Source organism: Pseudophryne corroboree, chromosome 1, assembly GCF_028390025.1.
Source record: "Pseudophryne corroboree isolate aPseCor3 chromosome 1, aPseCor3.hap2, whole genome shotgun sequence".
Lineage (NCBI taxonomy): Eukaryota > Metazoa > Chordata > Amphibia > Anura > Myobatrachidae > Pseudophryne > Pseudophryne corroboree.
The window spans coordinates 1,174,616,260-1,174,641,768 of record NC_086444.1 but is presented as its reverse complement, the minus strand read 5'-3'; the positions used below and the strand labels follow the sequence as shown (position 1 = coordinate 1,174,641,768).

The 25,509-nt window shown below is 43.7% G+C and overlaps 1 protein-coding gene across 1 annotated transcript; it reads right to left on the bottom strand.

Annotated features, from left to right (window-relative positions):
- Positions 1 to 9,603: 9,603 nt before the first annotated feature.
- Positions 9,604 to 21,361, bottom strand: LOC135050907 (nicotinamide N-methyltransferase-like). The gene is made up of 3 exons (XM_063957164.1): positions 21,211 to 21,361; positions 13,724 to 13,931; positions 9,604 to 10,024 (listed from the first exon to the last, which is right to left on the bottom strand). Exons 1-3 carry the CDS (start codon positions 21,359 to 21,361, stop codon positions 9,604 to 9,606), a joined length of 780 nt encoding a protein of 259 aa, XP_063813234.1.
- Between the last annotated feature and the right edge of the window lie 4,148 nt (positions 21,362 to 25,509).

Genomic DNA, 25,509 nt, shown 5'->3' with positions numbered 1-25,509 from the left:
GACCCATCAACCAAGTGGTTATACCGGGCGAATCTCGGGCTTCAATCCATCAGTAAAATTCCAGCTGTCAGGATTTTGGCATCTGTCTCCTCAATGCAGAGATCTCATCTGTCGGCATTTTAACTTCATCCTGTTCTTATACATTTATCCTCAAAACACCACGCAGTGGTAGATGCCTGATGTGATTGAGCTGAAAGGTTCCATGCAACTTTTTTTTGCTGAAAATGCATCGATTTGTGACACTAATATATCTGTGTGTGACTGCGGGCTAGATGCATCATCACTTGGAGAGTGTTAGATTGGATCCTACTCATCCTCATCCTCCTCATCCTCATCATCCTCCTTATCCTCATCATCTTCATCCTCATCATCCTCTTCCTACTCATCCTGATCCTCCTAAGTTCAGGATGAGGAGGCTGGAGGGTATTCAGGGGGATGTAGTTGGAGGGTATTCAGGAGGAAGGAGGTGACAGGTGGCACAAGTCTGGTTGAACCTCTATTGTATGATGATGATGATGATGATGGTTATATTCTTATACAAACAGGCATCTTCCAGTGATTTCCTACATGAATAGTGAATACCGATTGATTACACCGTCTGCCCAGAGAGGATGAACTTCTTCAGAGGTTCCCCATCACAGCGAAACCACCATGTAGGTTCAGTAAGGTGTATTTTTATTTAGTATACGCACGCTGTGCCTGTGACATATATATTAGAACTGCACATAGTACATGTACTAGGGTTTTGGAATTGCAGAGAGTGAGTACAATCATCTGCAAATCAAAAGATGTGTAAGAGCAATTCCACAGATGACAGCCTTTGTGTTGCAGCTCATTGCTCTGCTCTCTCTCTACAATTCCAAAACCCCAGCACATGTACATTGTGCAATTCAATTTGGCACAGGTACTGTTGTGAATGTAGTGAGGACACAATTTGACCCCCAGAGTGCAGAGAAATGGGGGCATGTCATGTGGCTATGCCCCTGTGATGTGTGACCACTCCCCTTGTGACATGTGGCCATGACCATTTTTTTTCACTCACGCACAGAGTTCCTGCAAGAAAAAGATTCTAATTTCACCAGTGGTCAGGGGGAAGAGTTGTGTCAGAGATTAACTGTGTCAGGGAAAGAGCTTGTGATATATGAATAGGATTAACATTATAAGAGGTGGATTAATATTAGATACGTACCGTGACTGATTCTAGCAGTGTCAGCTCCACAGGTACACACATAAGGGCTCATTTATCAATGAGTGATAAATTTCACTGTGAGTGATACATTGCAGCAACCAATCACCTCCTAACTGCCATTTTTCTCAGAGGTTTGATATGTATCCCCTTTTGTCTACTTCCACCAGTTCCACTCAAGCTGCTGCACTTCACCCTACTCACCTCCAGTGTCCTCATTCCATTCCCCGCTTATCCAACGCTCACCTCTTTCCTGCTCCCTCCAGTCCCACTAACATGGCATCACTGCATAAAACACTTATTATATGCTCCAAAGCCATTGGGTGTGCCTGCAAACTGGCAAGCCTTTTACTTAGTCTGGAGAATTCAGGGCTCAGGGTCTGAAGACAGTGATTATAGGATAGATGCAACAAGGTGCCAGTCAGCATTGGGCAGGAAGAAGACAGCTATATAGTTACATAGTTAGTGAGGTTTAAAAGAGGCAAAATGGCCATTGGGTTCAACCTGTATTCTGTGTTTAGCTGTTCATATTATAATGGGCTGCTGAAGTAATGGGTTAGTACCAATTGACAACTATGATTCTTACCACTCCCAGATATTAATGTCAATATCTTAAATGCTATAACCCTGGATACTTTTTGCAGTTAGAAATTTGTCCAATTCATTTTTAAATGGATTTACAGAGTCTGCCATTATTACCTTCTCCGGCAGGGAGTTGCAGATCTTTATTGCCCTTACCGTGAAGAACCCTTTCCTACATTGTGTACGGAATTGTCTCTCCTCTAGCTTCAGCGAGTGCCCACGTGTCCTATACAGAGTTCTTTTAATAAACAAATCCCCTGCTAACATCTTGTAATGACCCTTTACATATTTGAAGATATTAATAATGTCTCCTCTTAGACGTCTCTTTTCTAGTGCATACATATTTAACCTAGTAAGCCCTTCCTCATACTCCAGTGTCTCTAACCCTTTGATCAATTTAGTAGCTCGCCTTTAAACTCTTTCTAGTTCCCCGATATCTTTTTTATAATATGGTGCCCAAAATTTAACACAATATTCCAGGTGCGGATGTACCAATGATTTGTACAGTGGCAGGATTACATCCTCATCTCTTGTCTCAATGCCCTGGTTTATGCATGCAAGCACTTTACTTGCCTTTTTTGCTGCATTTTGACATTGTATGCTATTATTAAGCCTATTATCTATGAGCACCCCCAAATCTTTTTCCACCACAGTTACCCCTATATTTTCCCCATTTAGTGTATAGGATGCAAGTTTGTTTTTATCCCAAAATGCATAACTTTGCATTTGTCTATATTGAACCTCATTCCCCATTTAGATGCCCAGGTTTCAAGTTTAAATAAGTCATTCTGTAGAGACTCCACATCGCTTTCTGAATTTATTACCTTACACAGTTTAGTATCATCTGCAAAGATTGTCACTGTGCTTTCCAGGCCTAATCCTAGATAATTGATAAATATATTGAACAGCAGTGGGCCAAGTACGGACACTTGTGATATTCGCTGGTGCCCAGCTGGAGAACATCTTGTTGACCACTACTCATTGTATCCTGTTATCCAGCCAATTACCTATCCATGTACAAATAGTATATCCTAGGCCAAGTTCCCTAAATTTGATGATCAGTCTATTGTGAGGCACTGTATCGAAGGCTTTTGCAAAATCTAAATACACCACATCCACTGCTTTTCCCTGGTCAAGATTCTCGCTCACTTCCTCGTAGAAGCTAATTAAGTTAGTTTGACATGATCTGTCCCTTATAAACCCATGCTCACTTTTGCTAATAATCTTATTAACCTGCAGATAATCCTCAAAATACCTTCCAATATTTTATCCACTGTAGAGATTAAACTAATTGGTCTATAGTTACCAGGATTATTTTTAGTTCCCCTTTTAAATAAAGGCACTACCTCAGCTTTGCGCCAATCCTTTGGTACCATGCCTGATGTAATTGAACTATGGAAAATCAAGTATAAGGGTTTTGCTAGCTGCGACCTAAGCTCCATAATAACCCTCGGATGAAAACCATCTGGGCCTGGTGATTTATTAATCTTTATGTTGTTTAGTCTCTCCAGGACTACATCCTCACTTAAACAAGCATCAAGCCAAGAGTCATTACCTTCACTATCGTTATGCACTACTCTCAGCGGCTGATCCTCCCTGGTGAATACGCAGGGAAAAAATTGTTCAGTATTTCAGCTTTTATTTTATCATAGTTTATCAAAGCTCCCAATTTATCTTTTAATGGGCCTACATTCTCCTTCTTTATCCTTTTACTGTTTATGTATTTATTAAACTTTTTAGGATTGGTTTTACTCTCTATAGGGATTTGCTTTTTGTTTACAATTTTAGCTGCCCTTATTACTTTTTTGCATTTTTTATTGCATTCCTTATAATACTGGAATGACTCCTCCCCTTCATTAGATTTAAATGTTTTAAAGCACGCCTCTTTTTAGCCATTGCTTCTTTGACCTCCTTATTAAGTCAGCTTGGCTTGTGTTTAGTACTCCTGTGTTTACTGCTCATGGGAATGAATTTTTGAATATTGCTATCAAGCAACCCTTTTAAAGCAACCCACATTTCCTTTGTGTCTTTACCATGAAACAAAACTTCCCAGTCAATGTCATTTAGTGCCTCAGCATATTAAAGTTAGCTTTTCTAAAGTTAAATGTTTTAGTTGTTCCCTTATAGCTATGTTTCTTGAAACTAATGTTGAATGTGATCATATAGTGGTCACTGTTTCCCAAGGTCTCCACAACTTTAGTGCTTGATATAATGTACACATTATTGGTAATAACTAGGTAGTTTTACCTCTAGTTGGGTCCTCGACTAATTGAGTCAAGTATTGATCCTTTAATGTATTTAAGAACCTGCTGCTCCTAGTTTTTAGTTTTACACATGAATCGTTACTCCAATTTATATCCGGATTGTTAAAATCTCCTAACACTAGGATGTTCCCCTTTCCTGCAGCTTTTTCAATTTACTGTAAGAGTTGTTAATGCAGAGTAAGGGGATTGGAATCACCAATCTCAGGTCTTTCTGATATAATGGTCACCTGCACTGAACAAAACTGAAAAAAAATTGTAAGAAGTACCTACCTGTAAAAATTTTATTTATCAATAAACAAAGTCAGAACTGTAACCAGGAATTTTAGTAGCTGTGGCAAGAACTAAAATTGATGCCCCCCAGCTCTTACTGTACATCTAACAAAGACACCTAAAGTATTTATTATCCTATGCCCCCTGGGTTTGTGCACAATGGCCGATCACGCAACTGAGCAATTATCGGCAGCCTGCGCATGTGCTGTAATCATATCGTACCGGTGCAGTGAGATTTTTAATGCAGTGTGATTGACAGGAAAGGACCATTTGAGGAAGGTAATGGGGAATGGTGACAAAAATGTGGGCGTGTATCTGCCTTTAGTAGCAGTCATGTACAGTATGTGTGACCAGAGGAGCAGCTAGGCACCATAGTGCCCGGAGCAAGAGTATATTTTGGCGCCCACTCCCCTGTACTGAATTGGGGGCCTAGCCAACATGTGGTGACATGTTACATTTTAAAAGAAACAATATTTAAAAATCCCAAATTGGTGACAGGGCCGGATCTAGACCTTATGGAGCTCAGGGCAAAAGTTTCCTTTGGGTGCCTCCCATGTTTAAAATAGGGTCAGTGCATGCTGAAGGCTTGCAACAACAATATGGCAGTATGGACGGTGTAATGGTTAGAATTACTGCCTCACAGCAATGAGGTCATGGGTATGATTCCCACCATGGCCACAACTGTGTGGAGTTTGTGTATTATCCCGTGTTTGTGTGGGTTTCCTCCGGGTACACTGGTTTCCTCCCATAAAAGTATACTGGCAGGTTAATTGGCTCCCAACAAAAGTTAACTTGCCACAAAACATAGCTTCACTGGGAAGGTGGATGGCCACAGAATAGTACTAATTCACATTACACTGCAAAGTAGTGTCCATTATTCACATTACACCACATAGTAGTACCCCTTGTACACATTATGCCACACAGTAGAGCCCCTTATACACGTTACGCCACACAGTAGAGCCCGTTATACACATCACACAATGGTTGAGCCCCTTATACACATTATGCCATTATAGAGCCACTATGGAAGTAGCTGTATTTAACTATTCACTTATTTCAAATAAATAAAAAACACTATATATGCCCCGACTGACCTGTCTTCACAGGCCCCTAATTACTCGATAAAAACAAAGTCCCAAATGTGACCCCCAAGGACCTGATGACCCACCCAATATCTGAATTAAAATAATGCCCCAAAACTGGCCCCTGCCCAGATCTGATAATCTCTCAATGCCTCAATGAAAATAATGCCTCAAATGTGACACCCTCCCAGAGAACTGAAAACCCCACTATCAATAAAAATAATTCACCAAAATTGCTCCCACCCCCCGATTTTGATAAACCCCCAATGCCTTAATGAAAATAATTCCCTAGAACTGCCATCCAAGACCTGCTTATTCCACTATGCTTCAATGAAAACAATGTGCCAGAATTGCCTAAGGGTCAGAGAAAGAGCTGTGTGCAGCAGCCTGAAGGGCAGAGAGAGCTGCACCACATCATCCTGAGGGGCAGAAAGAGGTTCTGTAGTAGTCTTAGGGGCAGAGAGAGGTGTTGCAGCAGCCTGTGGGGCAAAAAGAGGTGCTGCAGCAGCCTGAGAGACAGAGAGAGGTGCTGCAGCATCAATGTAGAGAGAAGTGCTACAGCAGCTTTGGCAGAGAGAGGTTCTGCAGAAGACTAGGCCGAAAGAGGTGCTGCAGCATCTGAAGTAGAGACATATGCTGCAGCTTCCAGGAAAAAGAGAGGTGCTGCAATAGCTGGGACAGAGAGTGGTGCTGGAGGACATAATTAACCCTGCTGCACAGCTACAAACACACAGTGACACATATAAAGAGGGCAGACGGAGCTCCCTCATGTGCCGGCTATCAGTGTCTCCTTCTGTCGCCCTTGGCCTGCCCTGTTCCCTACCTAGTCTCTGAGTCCGAGTCAGTGTGCGTCCCCTCTGCTTCTCCTCCTGCTCTGTGGCTGCCAGTACAGTGGCCTGTGATGAGAAGGGGGGGGGGGGGGGGGGCTGAACGGCAGCGTGCCCTCTATCTTTTTTTGTGCCCGGAGCAAGTGCGCCCCTGTAGCCACCCTCGCTACACCCCTGCGTGTGACTATAGATTAACTCGAAGAGTCGATGTTCCTCACTATTGCATTAATGCTGCGTACGTGTCAACAGTTCCTGTGGACTTTGCGATGGCTCCGGTGGGTGTCTATATTCTTTTCAGGGTGGCATCTTCACTTTAGAAGATTAGCAATTCCGTAGTCTGATAAATCGCAGCTGTGAAAGCATGTGGGTACAAACATGGATCAGGCCCCCTGTGCAGTTGTCTCTGGTCATGTCCTTGTGTATAGTGCACTATTTGTCTTTCTTTGTGACTATACCAATGAAGAAAACATCACAATGGAGGAACACAAGTGTTTAGGTTGAACACGGATTTATTTAAAGCCATAGTTACTTACACAGACAAGAACAATCTAGGTTTGATTCACAACTTTGCAACAAGTTACACATTACAAAGTCTGCCATAGTGCAGATATTAAGGAAAACCATGCTTGAGTTCAGATGGTTAAATCAAATTGACTGAGGTACTAATTAAGTCATTTGTGCTCAAGCATGGATAGCCTTTAACAGGGGCGTGTCTAGAGAGGAGGAGACCCATGTGCAGACTCCATGTGTGGGCACCCTCCTCTCCCGTAGCCGTTGCGCTGCTGTTAGAGCACTCAGTGCTGTAGACTCTGGCACAGTGCCAGAGTCTACAGCGCATGCGCAGGACTCCGAAAAATGGCCACCGCGCCAACTTTTTGGAGTCCTGCGCATGCGCTGTAGACTCGCCACTGTGCCAGAGTCTACATTGCTGAGAGCGCTAGCAGCGGCGCAACAGCTATGGGATAGGAGGGTGCCCACACACGGTCAGCGATGGACTCCGGAAAGGTAAGTATAGGAGAAATGGGTGCAGTGTGTGCGGTGTGGCCCCCTGGACTCAGGGGCCCGTGTGCACCGCACACACTGCACCCATTAGAGAAACGCCAGTGTCCTTTATACATGGACTGTAATGGCGGAGTTTGGGAACTTGGATATTTGGCCTTAGCTCCTTTTCACTGGAAGTATAAAATGGGATTCAACATCCTCCATATGTCTATGCACTGAGGTCACTATAGGTGAGCATACTGGAACTTGTATCAAATGTTTGTTCCACTACAAAGAACGTTATGCACTAAGGGACTAATTCAGCATTAATCACAAAAGCAAAATCTTTCTCTAATGGGCAAAGCCATATTGAACAGCAGGTGGGGCAGATGTAACATGTGCAGAGAGAGTTAGATTTGGGTGGGGTGTGTTCAAACTGAAATCTAAGTTGCAGTGTAAACATTAAGCAGCCACTATTTACCCTGCACAGAAACAATATAACCCACCCAGATAGATATTATATATTTTCTTATACAGCTCCAGCCTTCAATGAAGTATTTCTTGCTACAGTATATAGAACTTTTCTGCGTCAGACGTCTGGGTACTGTAACATCAGTTTTCATCTTGGCAATGTACAGACACCAAGGATATTGGGGGTAATTCAGATCTGATCGCAGCAGCAAATTTGTTAGCAGTTGGGCAAAACCATGGGGGTCATTCCGAGTTGATCGCTAGCTGCATTTGTTCGCAGCGCAGCGATCAGGCTAAAAACGACAGCTCTGAGCATGTGGCGCAATGCGCATGCGTGACGTATAGGCACAACGAATTATGACGTTTTGCACAGGGTCTAGCGATGCATTTCAGTCGTACTGATTGCCGCAGAGTGATTGACATGAAGTGGGCGTTTCTGGGTGGCAACTGACCGTTTTAAGGGAGTGTTTGGGAAAACGCAGGCGTGCCAGAAAAAATGCAGTAGTGGCTGGGCGAACGCTGGGCGGGTGTGTGAAGTAAAATCCGGAACAGAATAGGCTGAAGTGATCGCAAGCGCTGAGTAGGTTTTGAGCTACTCTGAAACGACACAATTTTTTTTTGCATGCGCTCTGCGATACAGCCGTTCGCACTTCTGCTAAGCTAAAATACACTCCCAGTGGGCGGCGGCATAGCGTTTGCACGGCTGCTAAAAACTGCTAGCGAGCGATCAACTGGGAATGACCCCCCATGTGCACTGCAGGTGTGGCTGATATTACATTTGCAGAGAGAGTTAGAGTTGGGTGGGTTATATTGTTTCTGTGCAGGGTAAATACTGGCTGCTTTATTTTTACACTGCAATTTAGATTTCAGTTTGAACACACCACACCCAAATCTAACTCTCTCTACACATGTTATATCTGCCCCCCCAACCTCCCTGCAGTGCACATGGGCCCTCATTCCGAGTTGATCGGTCGCAAGGCGAATTTAGCAGAGTTACACACGCTAAGCCGCCGCCTACTGGGAGTGAATCTTAGCTTCTTAAAATTGCGAACGATGTATTCGCAATATTGCGATTACTAACTACTTAGCAGTTTCAGAGTAGCTTCAGACTTACTCTGCCTGTGCGATCAGTTCAGTGCTTGTCGTTCCTGGTTGACGTCACAAACACACCCAGCGTTCTCCCAGGCACTCCCACCGTTTCTCCAGCCACTCCTGCGTTTTTTCCGGAAACGGTAGCGTTTTCAGCCACACGCCCCTGAAACGCCGTGTTTCCGCCCAGTAACACCCATTTCCTGTCAATCACATTACGATCGCCGGAGCGATGAAAAAGCCGTGAGTAAAATTACTTTCTACATAGCAAAGTTACTTGGCGCAGTCGCAGTGCGAACATTGCGCATGCGTACTAAGCGGATTTTCATTGCGATGCGATGAAAAATACCGAGCGAACAACTCGGAATGAGGGCCCTGGTTTTGCCCAACTGCTAACAAATTTGCTGCTGCGATCAACTCTGAATTACCCCTATTGTTTTGTGAAGGTGTTGTGTGGCTCTCTGTGGAGTCCACAATTATCCTGGTTCTAGGTTATTATTCTAGGCATCGCATGTCTGGTGTCACACAAGTATAATACTCCTCACACAGTGTAACAATTTACGGGTGTGGGTGACATAGTGTAAGGTTACTTATTTCTATATTAATGGACAATGTAACATAAAGAAGAATTTTAAAAGATTTTCCCCAAAATTTGCCTATTTTTCTGTATATAGCAGAATCCCCTCTATCCCAAAATATTACCAAAGAAAGCTTTGTCTCTACTGAGAGAAACTAAATTCACCATGGGAATCTCAGAAATAAAGTTAATCACCACCAATGGATGCACTCTAAATATTCGGTCATGGGGGGTGTAAACCCTCCAGCCTTGAAGTCATTAAGAAAGATTATCATTGTTTTTGAGCAACAACAAGTATTGATTTTTTAACTTCATAGAGATCAGAGGATCCCTCCAATTCTATTGGTATAAAAGCTTTAACCAAATAACCTTCATCATTTAGAGTTTCTTGTAGAAAGTTTTCATCATAATCTACTAGCTGGTACTTATCTTCCCCGACAAAATAAAAAGAAGAGTGGATATCTGCAATCAATAGTAAATGCCCCCCAACTTTTAGCAGAGATGACATATGTCTCAGGTCTCTGCGGTACGCATTCTTATCTTCACAAACAACATCCAGCATTCGGACAGAGAGGATGCAGTCTGCCTTTGGAAGCTCTCTTGGAGATGTAGGGTTCTCCTTGGCCAGGTCACACTTCTCAATACATTTCACTTTTCTTCTCACCATAGCTTCTATATCTTTATAGCTTCCACTGAAATGAAAAATAAACATGTCACTATCATGTTAAAATTGTAGATATTATGGGGGGGATGTAATAAACCTTCTAGATGGGAGAGTGGAGAAGTTACCCATAGCAACCAACACAATTATAGCTATTATTTATCTAGCACAGTTTATAAAATGACAGAAGCTGATTGGATGCTATAGGCAACATCACCACTTTATCTCTCTCAAATGATTAATGCATTTGTACCTCACGGACATTTGCTATCTTCAACACACAGGGCAATTAATTATACGAAAATGGACCTCTTTCTATTAGAGATGTGCGGCGGGCACGTTTCGTGTTTTGTGTTTTAGTTTGGTTTTGCCAAAATCACCCTTTCGTGTTTTGGTTTTGGTTTTGGATCTGGATCATTTTTGGAAAACAAACAAACATAAAAACAGCTAAAATCACAGAATTTGGGGGTAATTGTGCTCCTACGGTATTATTAACCTCAATAACAATCATTTCCACTCATTTCCAGTCTATTCTGAACACCTCATACCTCACAATATTGTTTTTAGGCCTAAAAGTTGCACCGAGGTGACTGTATGACTAAGCTAAGCGACTCAAGTGTTCGGCACAAACACCTGGCCCATCTAGGAGTGGCACTGCAGTTGCAGACAAGATGGCACTATTCAAAAACTAGTCCCCAAACAGCACATGATGCAAAGAAGAAAAAGAGGTGCAATTAGGTAGCTGGATAACTAAGCTAAGCGACACAAGTGTGTGGCACAAACACCTGGTCCATCTAGGAGTGGCACTGCAGTGGCAGACAGGATGGCAGATTTAAAAAATAGGCCCCAAACAGCACATGATGCAAAAACTACCACTGGTCTGATGCAGCCCAACAGGTTGTTAATAATAATATAATTGTAATTTGTTATACTGCAGCAGTGGATATATATATAGCAGCAGCGTATATCGTCAATGGAATTACTGATAACACAGGACACTGGATATATGGCAGCAGAGAACTCCAACACTGTGACTGCCTGGACTGATACAGCACAATACACTGACTAACCCACTTTACAGCTACACTGGATAGATGGACTGGACTTAGCAGCACAACACTTGTCACCCCACTTTCCTGCCCCAATAAACAGAGACTGAGCACACTGAATACACGTCCTCTCACTCTCCGAGACTGGAGTGAAAATGGCCGCGAATCGCGGCTCCTTATATGGAATCCAAATCCCACGAGAATCCAACAGCAGGATGATGACGTTTTGCCGAGTTCGGGTTTCTGAGTCAAGAGAGAAGATCCGAGCCTGGCTCGGATCCAGACTCGGAAGGCAAAGTTCAGAGGGGTTCGGTTCTCTGAGAACCGAACCCGCTCATCTTTACTTTCTATGCCTGGTACATTATGGGGTGTATACAATGGTGTAACTCCTAGAGGCAGTGGAAGCACTGCCCTTTTGAGCTCCAGCTGTCAGGGGGGCACCAAGGAGGAATAACTGAGGGGGCTGCTGAACTAGGACAGATATCTCTCCACTCATTTCATAGTGAATTTGCTACAGTCACTGCTGACAGCTGTTCTTGCTGACAAACCCCCTTTGTAGACACCTTGAGCTAAAGAGTTCTGGAATATTTGATAACAGCAACAGCAGTAGAGTGGGGTTACATCAAAGTGTGTATACAGATGGAGCCGAGCTCATCTAATGTGGCTCCATCACAAACGTGTACACCCGGTGTTACTAGATGATCCAGCGCCTATCTGCGCTACGGGAGTGCACTGAGACGCTCCCATAGCAGTGAATGGGCACGTGCATGTCTCACACGCACGCGCTTCCCAGGCGCTGCGATAAGCGATCCTCAGTGGGCGCGCTGCGGTGCAGATGGAGCCACGATTAGACCTTATGCAATGCAAGTGAGCGGTTAGGCCACAGGGATTGTCACTGTCAGATTATTGGTATTAGAAAAAAAACTCCCATCGTAAGAAGGTTTAGTACTGCTCATGTCAGCTGTAAATGTAACAAGAATATAAGTGTAGTAGATGGTGACCCAAGGCTAATATAATGGTCCTCCCCCAGGAAATGATTTGTTTGGAGGTATAAAGTAAATTATTCTGTTGCTGTTTATTCGGTCTTAGCTTGTGTGTTGAAACCCATTCTGTGATGTAATGTATTGTTCCATCCACAGTTCCAGTGAATGCTCTGGGAGGAACAGGGGAATGTCATATGGAATACTAGTAAATGGGATATGGTATATGTCAGGTCACCCCAGCTGCACCCACCCCACCCTGTCACTTTGGAACTGCAAGGCATGACAGGGCCGTCTTAACAGCAGTGCAGGCCCCTGGGCAAAGTAATATACTGGGGCCTCTACCCATCCTCCAGCAGTAGTAATGGGGCATGCTATCAACGGCAGCTTTGATGTCCATCAGGCAGTAGAGGGTGTTCTATCTTCTGCTCAGCATGTAGAACCTGGAACAGTAATTTCTTGTTTTTGCTCCTTTACTGCACAGATGAGGTGGGAGGTAGAACACTAAACTGTTGATGGAGGCAATGGGCTGAATGAAGGAGCCCCAGTACATGACTTCCAGGGTGGTAGGGGATGTTTAATATGCAGGGGAGGGGTGGATAGTGGATTGGTCTTAATATTTTTAATTTTCTGGTGGGAGGGCTGCTTGCTTAATTGCAGATATCTCCATTTCCTGTAAATAAATATCTTAGCTTTCAATGGGATAAAAAAAAAAATAAACTAGAGAGTACCACCTTTCAGGAGGTACTGGGGACCTGGGGATCAGAGTTCAGGAGCCAGAGCAATCCACCCGACAAAAATATAAAACTGTATACCAGGCGTGTAGAGCTGGAGCAGGGACCAGCTGCTGGAAGGCTGATATCTCTGGTTCTGGGCATAGTAGAGACGATCTGTCAGTGTCCACCGAAAGGGAAGATTCCCAACTTTTGGAATATACCCTTAGAAAAACTCTATGTCAGACAAAACCTGAGATACAGTATCTGGCTCGAAAGAGCAATTAACAGGCTCAGATGGGAGTCAATGCTTTGAAGTCGGATATGTCTGGTTCCCCAGTGATGATTTTAAAATATCTGGTGCCCATGGAAAAATGGGACCCTCAACTATCAGCCTAGGGCCGTTATACTTCTGGGGCCCTAGTACAACTGCCCATTGAGCCCATATAAAAAGACGTCCCTGGGGCGGGACCACCTCACATGACTAGAATAGGGAAAGACCTGGCTGTGTGAAGACAAACCGGAGGCAGGTCAAAGCTACCATGGCAGCCGAGCCGCTCCACCCCGCACATAACTTGATGATCTAATTTCTATCAGCAGTCATCTTTATGTAATAGATATCATCTCTTATTAGCTCACCATTTGTAATCAATACAATTGATGGGATTTAGATTTTTTTTATTAGGTGTTCTGTTCCTACAAGTAAGACAATTTTATCAGACCTGACGTAGATCAGATTTTTAGCACTTTTTTGATTTTTTACCATCCTATATAATAAAAAGCTAACGCTGCTCCACACCTCTATGGAGGCAATTCAAGTGTTTTGCACACCGGCAGCCATTAGATGGTGCCTGATGGAGCAATTCAAACGTTGCTCCATTCAGGCAGCACAGCCGCCGCCGCTGACACTACTGTTCTGTTGTTCCATCATTCTGACGGGCTGCTAACAAGTTTATGGATAATAATTAAAATATAATTATATAATTACCTTGCATCTCCTTCCTCGGCTGCAATTTGTGCAGCAAAAGTCCAATCATGGGCATCTGGCTCTTTATTCACCCATTTTTTCAGTTCCTCGACACATGGGTCATTACAGTCTAAAATGATAATTTCTTTGAATAATGCACAGGCTGGGAAGAGTTGAGAGATGATGGGACCAGCAGTTAGATCAATTAGGATATTTCCTCTAATGTTTTCTGTAGAAAAAAAAAATCAATTTGTAATAAAATGAAATCAGGAAAAGTAAAACACCATTCAGCGTAGAGTATCCCTCACTTAAGTAGAAGGCTATGCAGCCTCATGTTGACAAGGACTATATAGACAGTCATTATTTCTACACCACATTGTCTTATTTTACTATGTTAACCTGGCTAAAATGAAGACATATGCCATGTCTATTTAGTCATACTGTCAACAATAGGGTTATAGTTAGGGTTTGGCTTAGGGAAAGAGCAAGTTGTCGACATTATGCCAATGTTGAAATGTACTCTGTTAACATGGAGTACCTGTCGTTATTTTTGAGTTTCCGTTATGATCGTAGAAAATATAACTGTCAATAAATCATGCCAAACTCAGTAGAAGTCTTATGAGATACCCTACCTGGCACTGTGTCACTTTACCTTTTAATTACTCCTAAAACAAAATCAGGCACCACAATTCTAGGAGCTTCACAGAGGGTGGATGTAAGGATCCAACAGACAAAAATTCAAAAAGTTGATATTGGGTGGTGTGCATTGGACGCAGCACAGAACTGCACAGTTGTCCACATTTATTCACATATTTATTAATAATTATTTATAAAGTGGCTACTTATCAAACAGTGCTTTACAGACCATTTATAATCATTCAAGCAGAACTTCCAATGAGCAAATGAAGCTTGTAGTACACACTCCCCACTGATACATTTTTATTCACGGTCGAGTCCTATTATTATGACCACCTCCTACATTTGGCCCATGTAGTACGTCACGTGTTGTGCACTGGCTTGGTGGGTATATAAGGTGTGCGATAGGCCGTCTGCACACATATCACTCGTTGCTGTCATGGGTAAAAGGGGTGATTTATCCAAGTTGCAAAAAGGTATGATTAGCGGCTTTTGGGCCAAGAGTGGCAGGTTTCTGAAACAGGGCAGTTTGTGAAATGTTTGCCTGCTTCTGTGGTTTAGGTGTATCATGACTGGACAACTGGCACCATTGTGAATCACCGACATGGAAACTGCGGAGATCCACGTGCCATTGATGTGAGAGGTAAACGTCCACTTCGAAGGTGCGTGAAGGCCGACCGTCACGCTACAGTGGAGTAGCTCACCATAAAAATGAACCTGAGGGATACCAGACGTGTGTCTAAAATGACAGTTTAGCAAACCCTGCTGTGTATGGGGCTCCGAAGCAAATGGATGGTCACTGCACCTACAGTAGCTGGTGGTCATAATAATGTGACTTGACCATGTATATGGGGACATTTGTTGTATTGTATCAATCACATAAATTTAAAAAGATAAAGATTGTTTAAAACTATTAAATACCTTCACTGCTGATGGTTTTCTGACCCTGGTGCTGAGGTATTTTTTTTCACATTTGTGCTTGTCACATTCCAACATCAATATAACAGATTTTTTTTTTATGCAGTACCTACACAAAATATACTGTACAGTACCTTGTTTATTTTCCCAGAATACTTTGTATATTTAGAAAATACCATTAGTTTTTTTTACTCATTCTATCATATGTAAAACAAAACAAAACAAATAAACCAAATCAATAACCCACCTTTCCAAAATAGTAAAATGCAGTGAAATATTCACTGTCTCAAGTTAAATGCTTACTTTATGTAGGAAGAATATTGTAGCCCAACAGGGCCAACCATTTTAAAAGCTAGAAAACCTACCATGTTAAATGAGAGATTAATTTTTTAACAAAATATGAGGAATATATGGGCTTTAGATCAAACCCCCCCCCCCCCCCCCGCCCTGCCCCATCCCAACTGTGGAAAATGTAACTTTTTGTGCAATGTTTCAGTTATACCCCTTTCACATCGCATAAATAACCCGGTATCGACACGGGTCAATGTGCGGTGTGAAAGGGCCATGGCCGAATTCCTGGGTCGCTGACCTGGTAATTCAACCCGTGTTATAAGAAGTGTTATTCCCGGTTTGAATACCGGTTCCGTGGCAGCGTATATGGATTCGGCCCGGGACCCGTTTACTACATAGGGAGAGGCGGCGTGGAGATGAGCTCAACTCCCGCCTCTGCCCCGTTGCTGGCTCCGTTCCCCACCACTTTGGCAACCGACCAGGCAAATTGCCGGGTCGGGAAGCCAGCGCTTAGCCTCCAATGGCGGATCCCACCCAGGAAGGTCCCGTTTCCAATTCCTGGGTGGGATACGGCATTGGAGATGTGAAAGGGGTATGTTAGGTGTCCAGGGACGGACTGGGGTCCGAAATCATCCCTGGCATGTATTTGCGCGTGTGCACATGAAGGGGCGCGTGCTGTGTACGGGGCCGCGCAAGCACTAAAGTTGGAGGCATGGTGCGAGTCAGCAGGGCGTGGACTTGCGGCATGCCCCCGTTTCCAAGGAGATGGATGGGGGAGTGGGGGCACATGACCAGCACACGGGGGCGTGCCACGAGTCATGGGGACATGGACTCACGGCATGCCTGCATTTCTATGTAGACAGGAAGGGAGGCAGGGGAGCAGCCAGAGCAGAGAGCAGGAGGCTGTGCTACGCGCGGCCTTCCTGGCTCTCTGCCTGACAGGACCGGCCCACCAGCCCATCGGCCCTTCTGGCATTTGCCAGAAGTGCCAGATGGGCAGTCTGGCCCTGTAGGGGTCTATTCATGAAGCAGTGAAAAGTGTGGAGAAGTTGCCCATGGCAACCAATCAGCATTGAAGTAACATTTATAATTTGCATACTATACAATTATACGGAGCAGCTGATTGGTGCCATGGCTAACTTCTCCACAGGCTCACTTCTCCACTCTTTTCACTGCTTCATTAATAGACCCTTATAGTCTGCTAAGAGGGTACATTGTTTTAAAGAGGAGACTCGCCTCCTTCATGAACATGTGGGCAGGGCTGTAGAGGGCTTGGATGGGCACAGATAATGTAAAGGGCGTAGCAGGAGGCGTGTCCACATCCCCTTAAAAAAATGATGACAAATGTTATTTTCAGTGCCATGCTGATCAAGGTGGGGGGTGCCATGAGGACCTCAGTCAGGGGCTAGTCCAGGGGCAGTCAACAGTGTGATTGCTTTCACCCCACAAAGTAGAGGAGGAAGCAGCCTCCATGGCCCCAGTGCAGCCCAGCACACTGCAGCGTGTGTTGGGTTGGGGAGACATACTGTAGGATGCTGACAGGAAGAGGGGGGCCAGGGATGTGGCAGAGGTAGACCCCTGCTGAGACCCTCCAGCAAGCCTGGCTCTCGGTAATTAGTACCTGCTCACCCCAGGGTCATTTTAACAAAATTTTAGGCCCTGGTCAAAGCAATGTACTGGAGCCCATATCCACTCATTCATGGAAATAATTGGAAAAAAAAATCATAAATTACACCTCCTGCTGTCTGGCACTGTCTCTGCACATGAATGGCGGTTAGCACTTTGATTGATGGATAGCTCCAACCATCCACCAATTAGCATGCTGACAGACATTCACTTTCTTGCTGCAGGCTGGGAGGCAGGTAGAGAATTTTGTCTGGTTGCTCTGATTGTATTGGACAGCATTCTGCCTTCCAAGAAGCTCTGGAGACCCCAGCCAGGGAAGCAGATGCTCCCCAGCTCAGCCCAACCCTGCTCAAAGGCCCCTAGAATCATTAAGATAACCCTGGCTCCCTGACTCTCGGTGGCCATGTGTGCGGGTCAGTATGGGGGAGTTAGAGCACAATGTGCCCTTTCCACATTTCTGGAAAACTATTTTTTTGCACAGCCCTGGGTGGTATTTTCTGGTTATCACTAATAATTGCTGCTAAGAGGGCCACATCATTTTATAGAGGGGACTCTCTTTGAAATGTAGGTGACAGATGTATTGTGCTAATGGGCATGATAGCGCCTTCCCAGCCATACAGTATATGTCTGTTTTCTGTAGCGCAGGGTAATACTGTCTGCACAATAACTGCTAGTAGGACACATTATTTGAAAGTGGGGAGTCAATACTTTTAAATAAGGGTGCACACTTGGTTGCAGTTGTCATTATGGGGATGATAGGGTATGAAGTGCCCCCCTCCCCAAATATATGGAAAATGTAAGTTTTCCATAACATGGGGTAAAATTGCCTGGTGATCACAAGTGATCACTAGGCAATACATACTAAGGGGCCTCAATCTTTGAAATACGGGATGCCTCTATTTCAAAAATTGGTGCCCCTTAATTATTTGTAGCCAGGTTGAGTGAACTCTTCCCCCATGCCTGGATTACATATTTTTTATTTTTCTGCAGTGGAGGGCGTTTGGTCACCAAACATTAACTGTGATGTGGGCACTGCAGTTGAAAGAGGGAAGTGCCCTATTTAAAACTAGTGTAGCACCATCTTTGTAGGTTTTGGGGTTAGAGGTACTTAAAATCACTGCCCCCACAATTTGTATTCTTTGTTTTTTTTTGTATTTTTTAATTGTGCTTCCAGATGTGACCTGGGGGCTGCCAGGTGTCCCCACCAGTTGTTAAGACCGGAGGAGGAGAGTTAAGAAGGCTTTTTCTGTGTGTGAGCAAGGGTGAGTGGGGCTTGTCTGCTGCAGTCTTATTGTACACTTGGTGGACAAGTCCCGCTTGTTCTCCAAAGAGAAGGGGTTAAACAATCTGATTCATATGGGACATAATTATACATTGACACTAGCAAAAATGTCAACTGTAAATGCAAATTTATATACAGATGTTCCCTCATGCACTGTTGCTTAAATCGTGGCAAAGAACCCATCTTGGCAAGTGAGGTCTGGGGGGCTGAGACGCAGCTAGCGTCTTGTGTCTTATTCAGATAAAGAAACTGGGTGCAAAAAACTACAAGTGGCAGCCCAAAGGATCTGGAACACTGTGAGTGGAATTTTTATGTCATCTGCAATTTGAATAAGTTGCAAATAAGAAAAATATGGTTTGCTGCTCCTCTGCATCTCAGTTGTTCCTGGTGTCTTGCGCTGTGTGGCATTTTGAGGCTAAGTATATGTGGACACATTTGTAAGGTCAATATCATTATGAAATTTGAAGTTATCATTTTATTGTACTTAATTAGAGAAATGTTATAAATATAAAATAAAAAATCATAACAATATAACACCTAGTAGAAGGAAACTCAAGCCAGTTACAGAATATAATTCAGTACATGAGAATTAGCGTATTAAAGAGATTACTATGCAGAAGCTATGGGGAGACTTCAATAGAGGGTGGGAAATTTAAAAATCCCATGGTGCGGGGGTTTTCCCGCTGCTCCAGAGTTTTACTGTTCAATTAGAGGACAGAATATGAGATGCTGGGATATCTATATATATCTTCTATATCTTTTTTCACGCACCCCTAGAGCAAGTCTGATTTTTCCTGAACTTGTTATTTTTAGGAAAAATCAGCAGAACTTGCTCTGTCACCCCAGCGGCACCAATCCCCTTCACCTCCACCCTTTCTGAGGCCTAATTAAGCAATTAGAATTCTCCAGTTAGCTTTATAATTCTGTAAAAACTTCTCTTCCAAGGTGATGTCTTCACCAGTGTAGGGACCTAGTCTCCTGCAGCAGCGATGAGGGTAGTAATGTGTGTGAGTGTGTGTAAGTGTTTGTAAATATTGTGAGTACTGTATGTGCTGAGTTTGTGTGACCCTCGGTGTGGGTGGCCACCCCTTTCCCCATTTGTGTGATCCCTTCCCAGAGGCAGCAATAACATCTTTCAGCATCCCCCTCACCTCCCAGCAGCTCCCTCCCCAGTGTGAAGATGGAGGGAAGACCACTGGGAGCCACAGAGACCACCAGAAACCTCCGGAGAGGTGAGTATCTGTTTTTTTCTTTTTCACACATCGTAGGGTATTCAGAGCTTAAAAACCCAAGACCACTTTTTTTAAATTGACTACTATGGGTATCAGAAGTGCGCATATCTGTGGCAATCCAAAATTGTGTGCAAGGTGTTTTTTTATGTGAAATCCTTGTGCCCAATTGAATTCCCCCCTATGTGATAAAAGATATATAGGTTTCTATTCATGAAGCAGTGAAAAGAGTGGAGAAGTGAGCCAGTGGAGAAGTTGCCCATGGCAAACAATCAGTGTTGAGGTAACATTTGTAAGGTGCATTCTATAAAATTATACATAATAACTGATTGGTTGAAAAGGGCAACTTCTTCGCTGGTTCACTTCTCCACACTTTTCACTGCTTCATAAATAGTCCCCATACTTACCAGACATACAGTATGGATATACCCAAAAAGAAATGGAAAATATACTTTCAGCAGTTTTATAAGGAAAAGACCCACTCTACCCCTACCTAGCTGGCTCCTGACAGCAGTGTTGTGATTTGCAGATATGAAAGGGGGCATGGCCTAATGCCATGAAGCATCTGCCCCATTAGAGACCTGTGCTGAAGCCTAGCCAGACTGTAACATGTCTTTCCCCGTTCCTTCCTCAACATGTCTCTCTGTCTCTCCCTCTGTCTCTCCCTCTCTTTGTCTTACCCTCTTTATCTCCCCTGACGCTATCTCTCTCCCTGACACGACCTCACTCTCTCTGAAGTGCTGCCACTCTATCCCTCTCTCTGACACCTTCACTCTCTCCCCTCTCACCCCTCTCTCTTTCTCCATCACCCTCTTTCTACTGCTCCCCTCTCTGTCTTTCTCCTCTTTCTTTCTCTCTGACACCCTCTCTCTCTTACTCTCCCCTCTCTTTATCTCTTTCCCTGACATCCTCTCTCTCTCTTGCACTGACATCCTCTCTCTTTTCCTGACCCACCTCTCTTTCCCTGACACCTCACACCAACTCGCTCTTTCCCGCTCCTCTCCTGACATCTTTTCTCTCTCTCTCTGACACCCTTTTTCTCTATCTCTCTCTTCTCTCTCTATTTCTGAAATTGTCTCTCTCTCTCTCATTCTCCCCCTCTCTCTCCTTCTCTCTCTGCCTTTTACCCACTATTTCTCTGTCTTTCCCTGACACCCTGTTGTCTCTCACTCACTCCACTCACACTCTCTCCTGCACCCCTTAGGGGCTAAGCAGTGACAACGGTGGGGTGCGCAGTCAATTTTATTGGTGGGGTCCCCACACATTTGTTGCCCTGGGGCACACACACTAGCTTTTATCCTGCCCTGCAGGGGAATGAACTTATCAAATATCATTTCAGTCACATGTACAGGGTAGAAGCAAGGTTCTGTGTAAATCTATAAAAGAATGAAAGACAGATACTGGAGAATTATAATGATATGGCCAGTGATATCCCTCCAGTGTCTATCCCACATTTTGCACTACTGTATACAATGGAATACATGATGCAGCCTAACAAACACTGCATACTCTATCTACATACATACCTGTGGAAAACACTTTGTGAAGTAGCTTCATTGGCAATATGACTGTATCCTGTAAAATATTTTTATCCACTGTTGCTGAAAAATATGATTTAAGCATTAGTTTTGCATTCAAATCATCAGATTGGTAATACTTCAGTGGAGAGGACGCCATTGCGTAAGTCTTTCAACAGCAAGTTATTCTACTAATAGGGAAAACCTCAACCACATTTTATAGTGCATTAACAGGATGATCTGAATAATACATGGGTGTTATTTCAATATTTATCACATGCTGATATTTATTTACAGTACTACAGTCACATGATGGCCTGCTCTCTACACACACACCCTCAGGCCTGATAATAGCAAAGGAGGCGGGGTTGGAATATTTCTGTCCCAATTTTTCAAATTTTACAGTTCTACCACTGGCTCCATTACTCACATTTTCATCATTTGAAGTATATTCTATTAGGATTTTGATCCATTTTTCTGTTGCTGCCATTTATCGCCTACCTGGGCAACACAAACTATTTCTGGAAGATTTTTCTGCTTGGCTGCCTCACTTCTTATCCTCTGATATTTCCACACTCATTATGGGTGAATTAAATATCGCTATTGACAGTCCACAATCTCCCAATGCCCCTGAATTACTCTTTCTAACCTCCTCTTATGGCCTTTCCTAATGGTCTGACTCCTCTACTCATCAGGAGGGTCACTGCCTTGAACTTGTATTCACCAGATTATGCTCAGTTTCTAAATTCACTAACACTCCTTTCTCTCGCTCAAATCAAAACCTTATTGTGACAAACCTGACTACATTTCTCATGTTTGGTGTCTTTCCTCTGACAAAACTCCTGTAGTTCAGCATACAAGCTGCAGTCTGTGTTACTGCTGAAAACTACTGATTAGTCACCTGTGTTCAGCAGCTGGTCTCTGCTCATTGTGCTTAGTTGTCAGTGAAGTCTATTTATGCTGCTTCTTTACAGCGCATTCAGCATTCTGTGTATAATCCTACTTTAACCCTCCATAGTGCTCCACTTCCTGGTGTTTGGGCCTAAACCATAGATGTTGCCATCTTGGTTCCAGCAGCTGACTCTCTACTGAACAATCCTGTCCAATCTGACACTTCCAGCCAATCCAGAGCAACCCAGAGGTATATAGCTTGCTGCTTTCCAGGGCACAGGTGGCCAGTTCCATAAATCACACAGCTCTGTGCGTGAGTGGTGTAGCTGTGCTCCCCTGCTGAACCAGTCTGCTTCTGAGGACACTTACCATGACCTAGTCTCTTCCATTGTTAAATCTGTTGTCGGCATTTATACATTGTATTATCAAGAACATCGGTGCAAGTCCGATATTCCAGACCACTGGTGAAAGTACGATATTCCAGACCATCAGTGCTAATCCATTATTCCAGACCATCAGTGTAAATCCAATATTCCAGATAATCAGTGCAAGTCCAATCTTCCTGATCATCGGTGCCAGTTTCAAGTCTTCAGTCATCAGAACCAGTCTGATATCCCTTGGGTATCAGTTCCTAGACTGAATCTCATTCTTACTCTCTAGTGATAGCATAGGGGACCCAGACAGGGAGCCAAGACTGTCCCATTTGGGCACAGCTGAGCCCAAATTCCCTTGCGGGAATCCCTGGTGAAGACCACCTGTGGTTTAAGACTTTGTGTCGCTGTTCTTCGCCAACTACCTCTTGCTATTTTTGGTATGTGGATTATTGTGCCTTTTACGTGGTTCCAGCCTAGATCTTCTGAATGTGAAGAAGCTATATAAGACCCTCCAACTTTGCATACTAATCTCCAACTAGTTCTGTGACAGCGTCGGAAACAAAAATATCTCAGAACCTGACTCTTATTACCTGTATGCTTTCCTCCATTACTCCAAAGTCAATGTCTACCAAACCTCCTCAAACCCACAGAAATATTAACACCCTTAATTTTCAACAACTATCCACCACTCTGCAACACCTATTCTCACCATTTTCTACATTCACCTCTCCTGAGACTGCTGTATCACACCTGAACCAGACTCAAGAAAAGGACTCAAGGAAATTGCTCCAGCTACCATTAACACTCCACACAGACTTACAGATGGAGCTGTACTCATCCAGTGTGGCTCCATCGCCGGCGTGTACTCCCGGCGTGACTAGGCGATCCATCTGCCTAGCCCCGCCGAGAGTGCACAGAGATGATCTCCTATTCTAGTGAATGGGGCTCGTCTTCGTCATGGGCGCACGTCCGCCCGAACGAAGACGCTCTCGGCTACTGTGGCTCCATCTTTAGATGTAAACTGAGGCACTCTAAATTCACAAGACACCTACAAAAACTTTCACGTAAAGTAGAACATCAGTTGCGTAAATCTCGTACTTCAAGTGACTTCCACACATACTGTATAAGACCGTTTACCACTCTTATCGTAAAACTCTGGACACTGCCAAACAACAAATTTCCAATCTTTCATCTCTGCCCAAGCTTTCAGCCCCAAGCAACTTTTTTATACATATAAATCATCATCTGTAGTCTCCAAACCTTCAAGTGTTCCCTGAAAACTCAGCTCTTCAGAGAAGCTTATCAAATTCCGGACCCACCCACATAACATTCAAAGTCTCCCTATCTAATTACATCCCAACTGTACAGTCCACAAATAACCTCACATATTTGTCTTTCTTCCCTTCGTGGAGAGGTCCTTTACTGTGCGGTGCGTGATGACGTCATCGCGCACCGCACATCATTTCAGTCTGTACAGGGGGTGTAAATGACCCCCTGTATAAAGCCACGCCCCCTATTGTCGCCCAAGAACCGGCCCTGATTCTGCCGTATAAGTCCAGTGATCTTGCCGTATAATTCCAGTGGTACTGGCGTATAAATCCAGTCCAGTGATACTGACGTAAATGTCCAGGGATACAGCTGTATATGTCCATTGATACTGCTGTATATGTCCAGCGGTTCTGCCGTATATGTCCAGCGGTACTGCCGTATATGTCCAGTGGTACTGCCGTATAAATCCAGTGATCCTGACGTATAATTCCAGTGATCCTGCCGTATAAGTCCAGTGATCCTGCCGTATAATTAAAGTGATCCTGCCATATAATTACAGTGATCCTGCCGTATAAGTACAGTGATCCTACCATATAATTACAGTGGTACTGGCGTATAAGCTCCTTCAAGCCACACCACCAACTCCCTCAACGTCAACTTCCTCCTCAGTCAGGAACATCAGTAGTCCTGCAGGCCATGTCACTGGCAAGACTGAGGAGTCCTCTCCTAACCGGGATCCCTCCGGAGGATCCTTGAGTGGTACGCCTGCTGTTGCTGCCGCTGCTGTTGTTGCTGCTGGGAGTCGATCGTCATCCCAGAGGGTAAGTCGGAAGACCACTTGTACTACTTCAACTAAGCAATTGACTGTCCAATTGCTGTTATTTGTTCTCATTTTTCTTTTGTGATTTCTATTGATATCTTAAAGATCTCCCTTTATGGGAGGAGGGGGTGGGGGGGGCTAAAAAGAGGATGAGTTTTAATAACACTATTGTTTCTAAATAGGTTGAATGCCAAAATAAAACTGTCCACCAAGCATCCATTTAAAAAAATAAATTAAATTTGTATCTTGGTAATATCCTTACTATTAATCAGAAAGCACACTGGGACACGATGGAACATGAAACCCGCTCGCGGAATGGAAAGCCGATGTAAAATGGCCACCGCGCATGTGCAGTAGAACACAGTGGAACGCAAGTTAACCCAAAATTACCGTCACACATGCGCAGTTGACTGAGAATGAGATTGAGTCTTGAGCAGCAGCCTAACTGCACATGTGCGAGTGGGGTCAGAGAAAGCTGTGCAAAAGTAGGGATCTTGTAGTGCTGCCCTGTGATTTCGCCAGCCTGAGCTGGCATTAATATACCAGGGCACACTGCTGTGTTTTTTGACATTTTTTTTTAGTAAATTCGGCCATATCGCATTTCCCATTATAGGTAAGGGGAATGCAATGTGGGTTACTAAAACCATGACAATTAAAGGGTATGAAGCAGTTTTTCAAGAAAACTGCTCCAAAAGCCCTTTAATACATTTTGGTGATACTAAATAAATGTTAAAAGGGTGTGAAAACAGAAAACACCCTTTTTCACATTATTATTTTTTTTTACCAAAAATAATGTTAATAAATATTTATTAACATTATTTTTACTAAAATTATGTGAAACAGGTTGTTTTCACACCCGTTTTACACTATTTTAGTATCACTTAAATGTAATAAAGGGCTTTTGGACCAGTTTTCATGGAAAATTTCTCCAAATCCTTTAATTCACTTATTTTT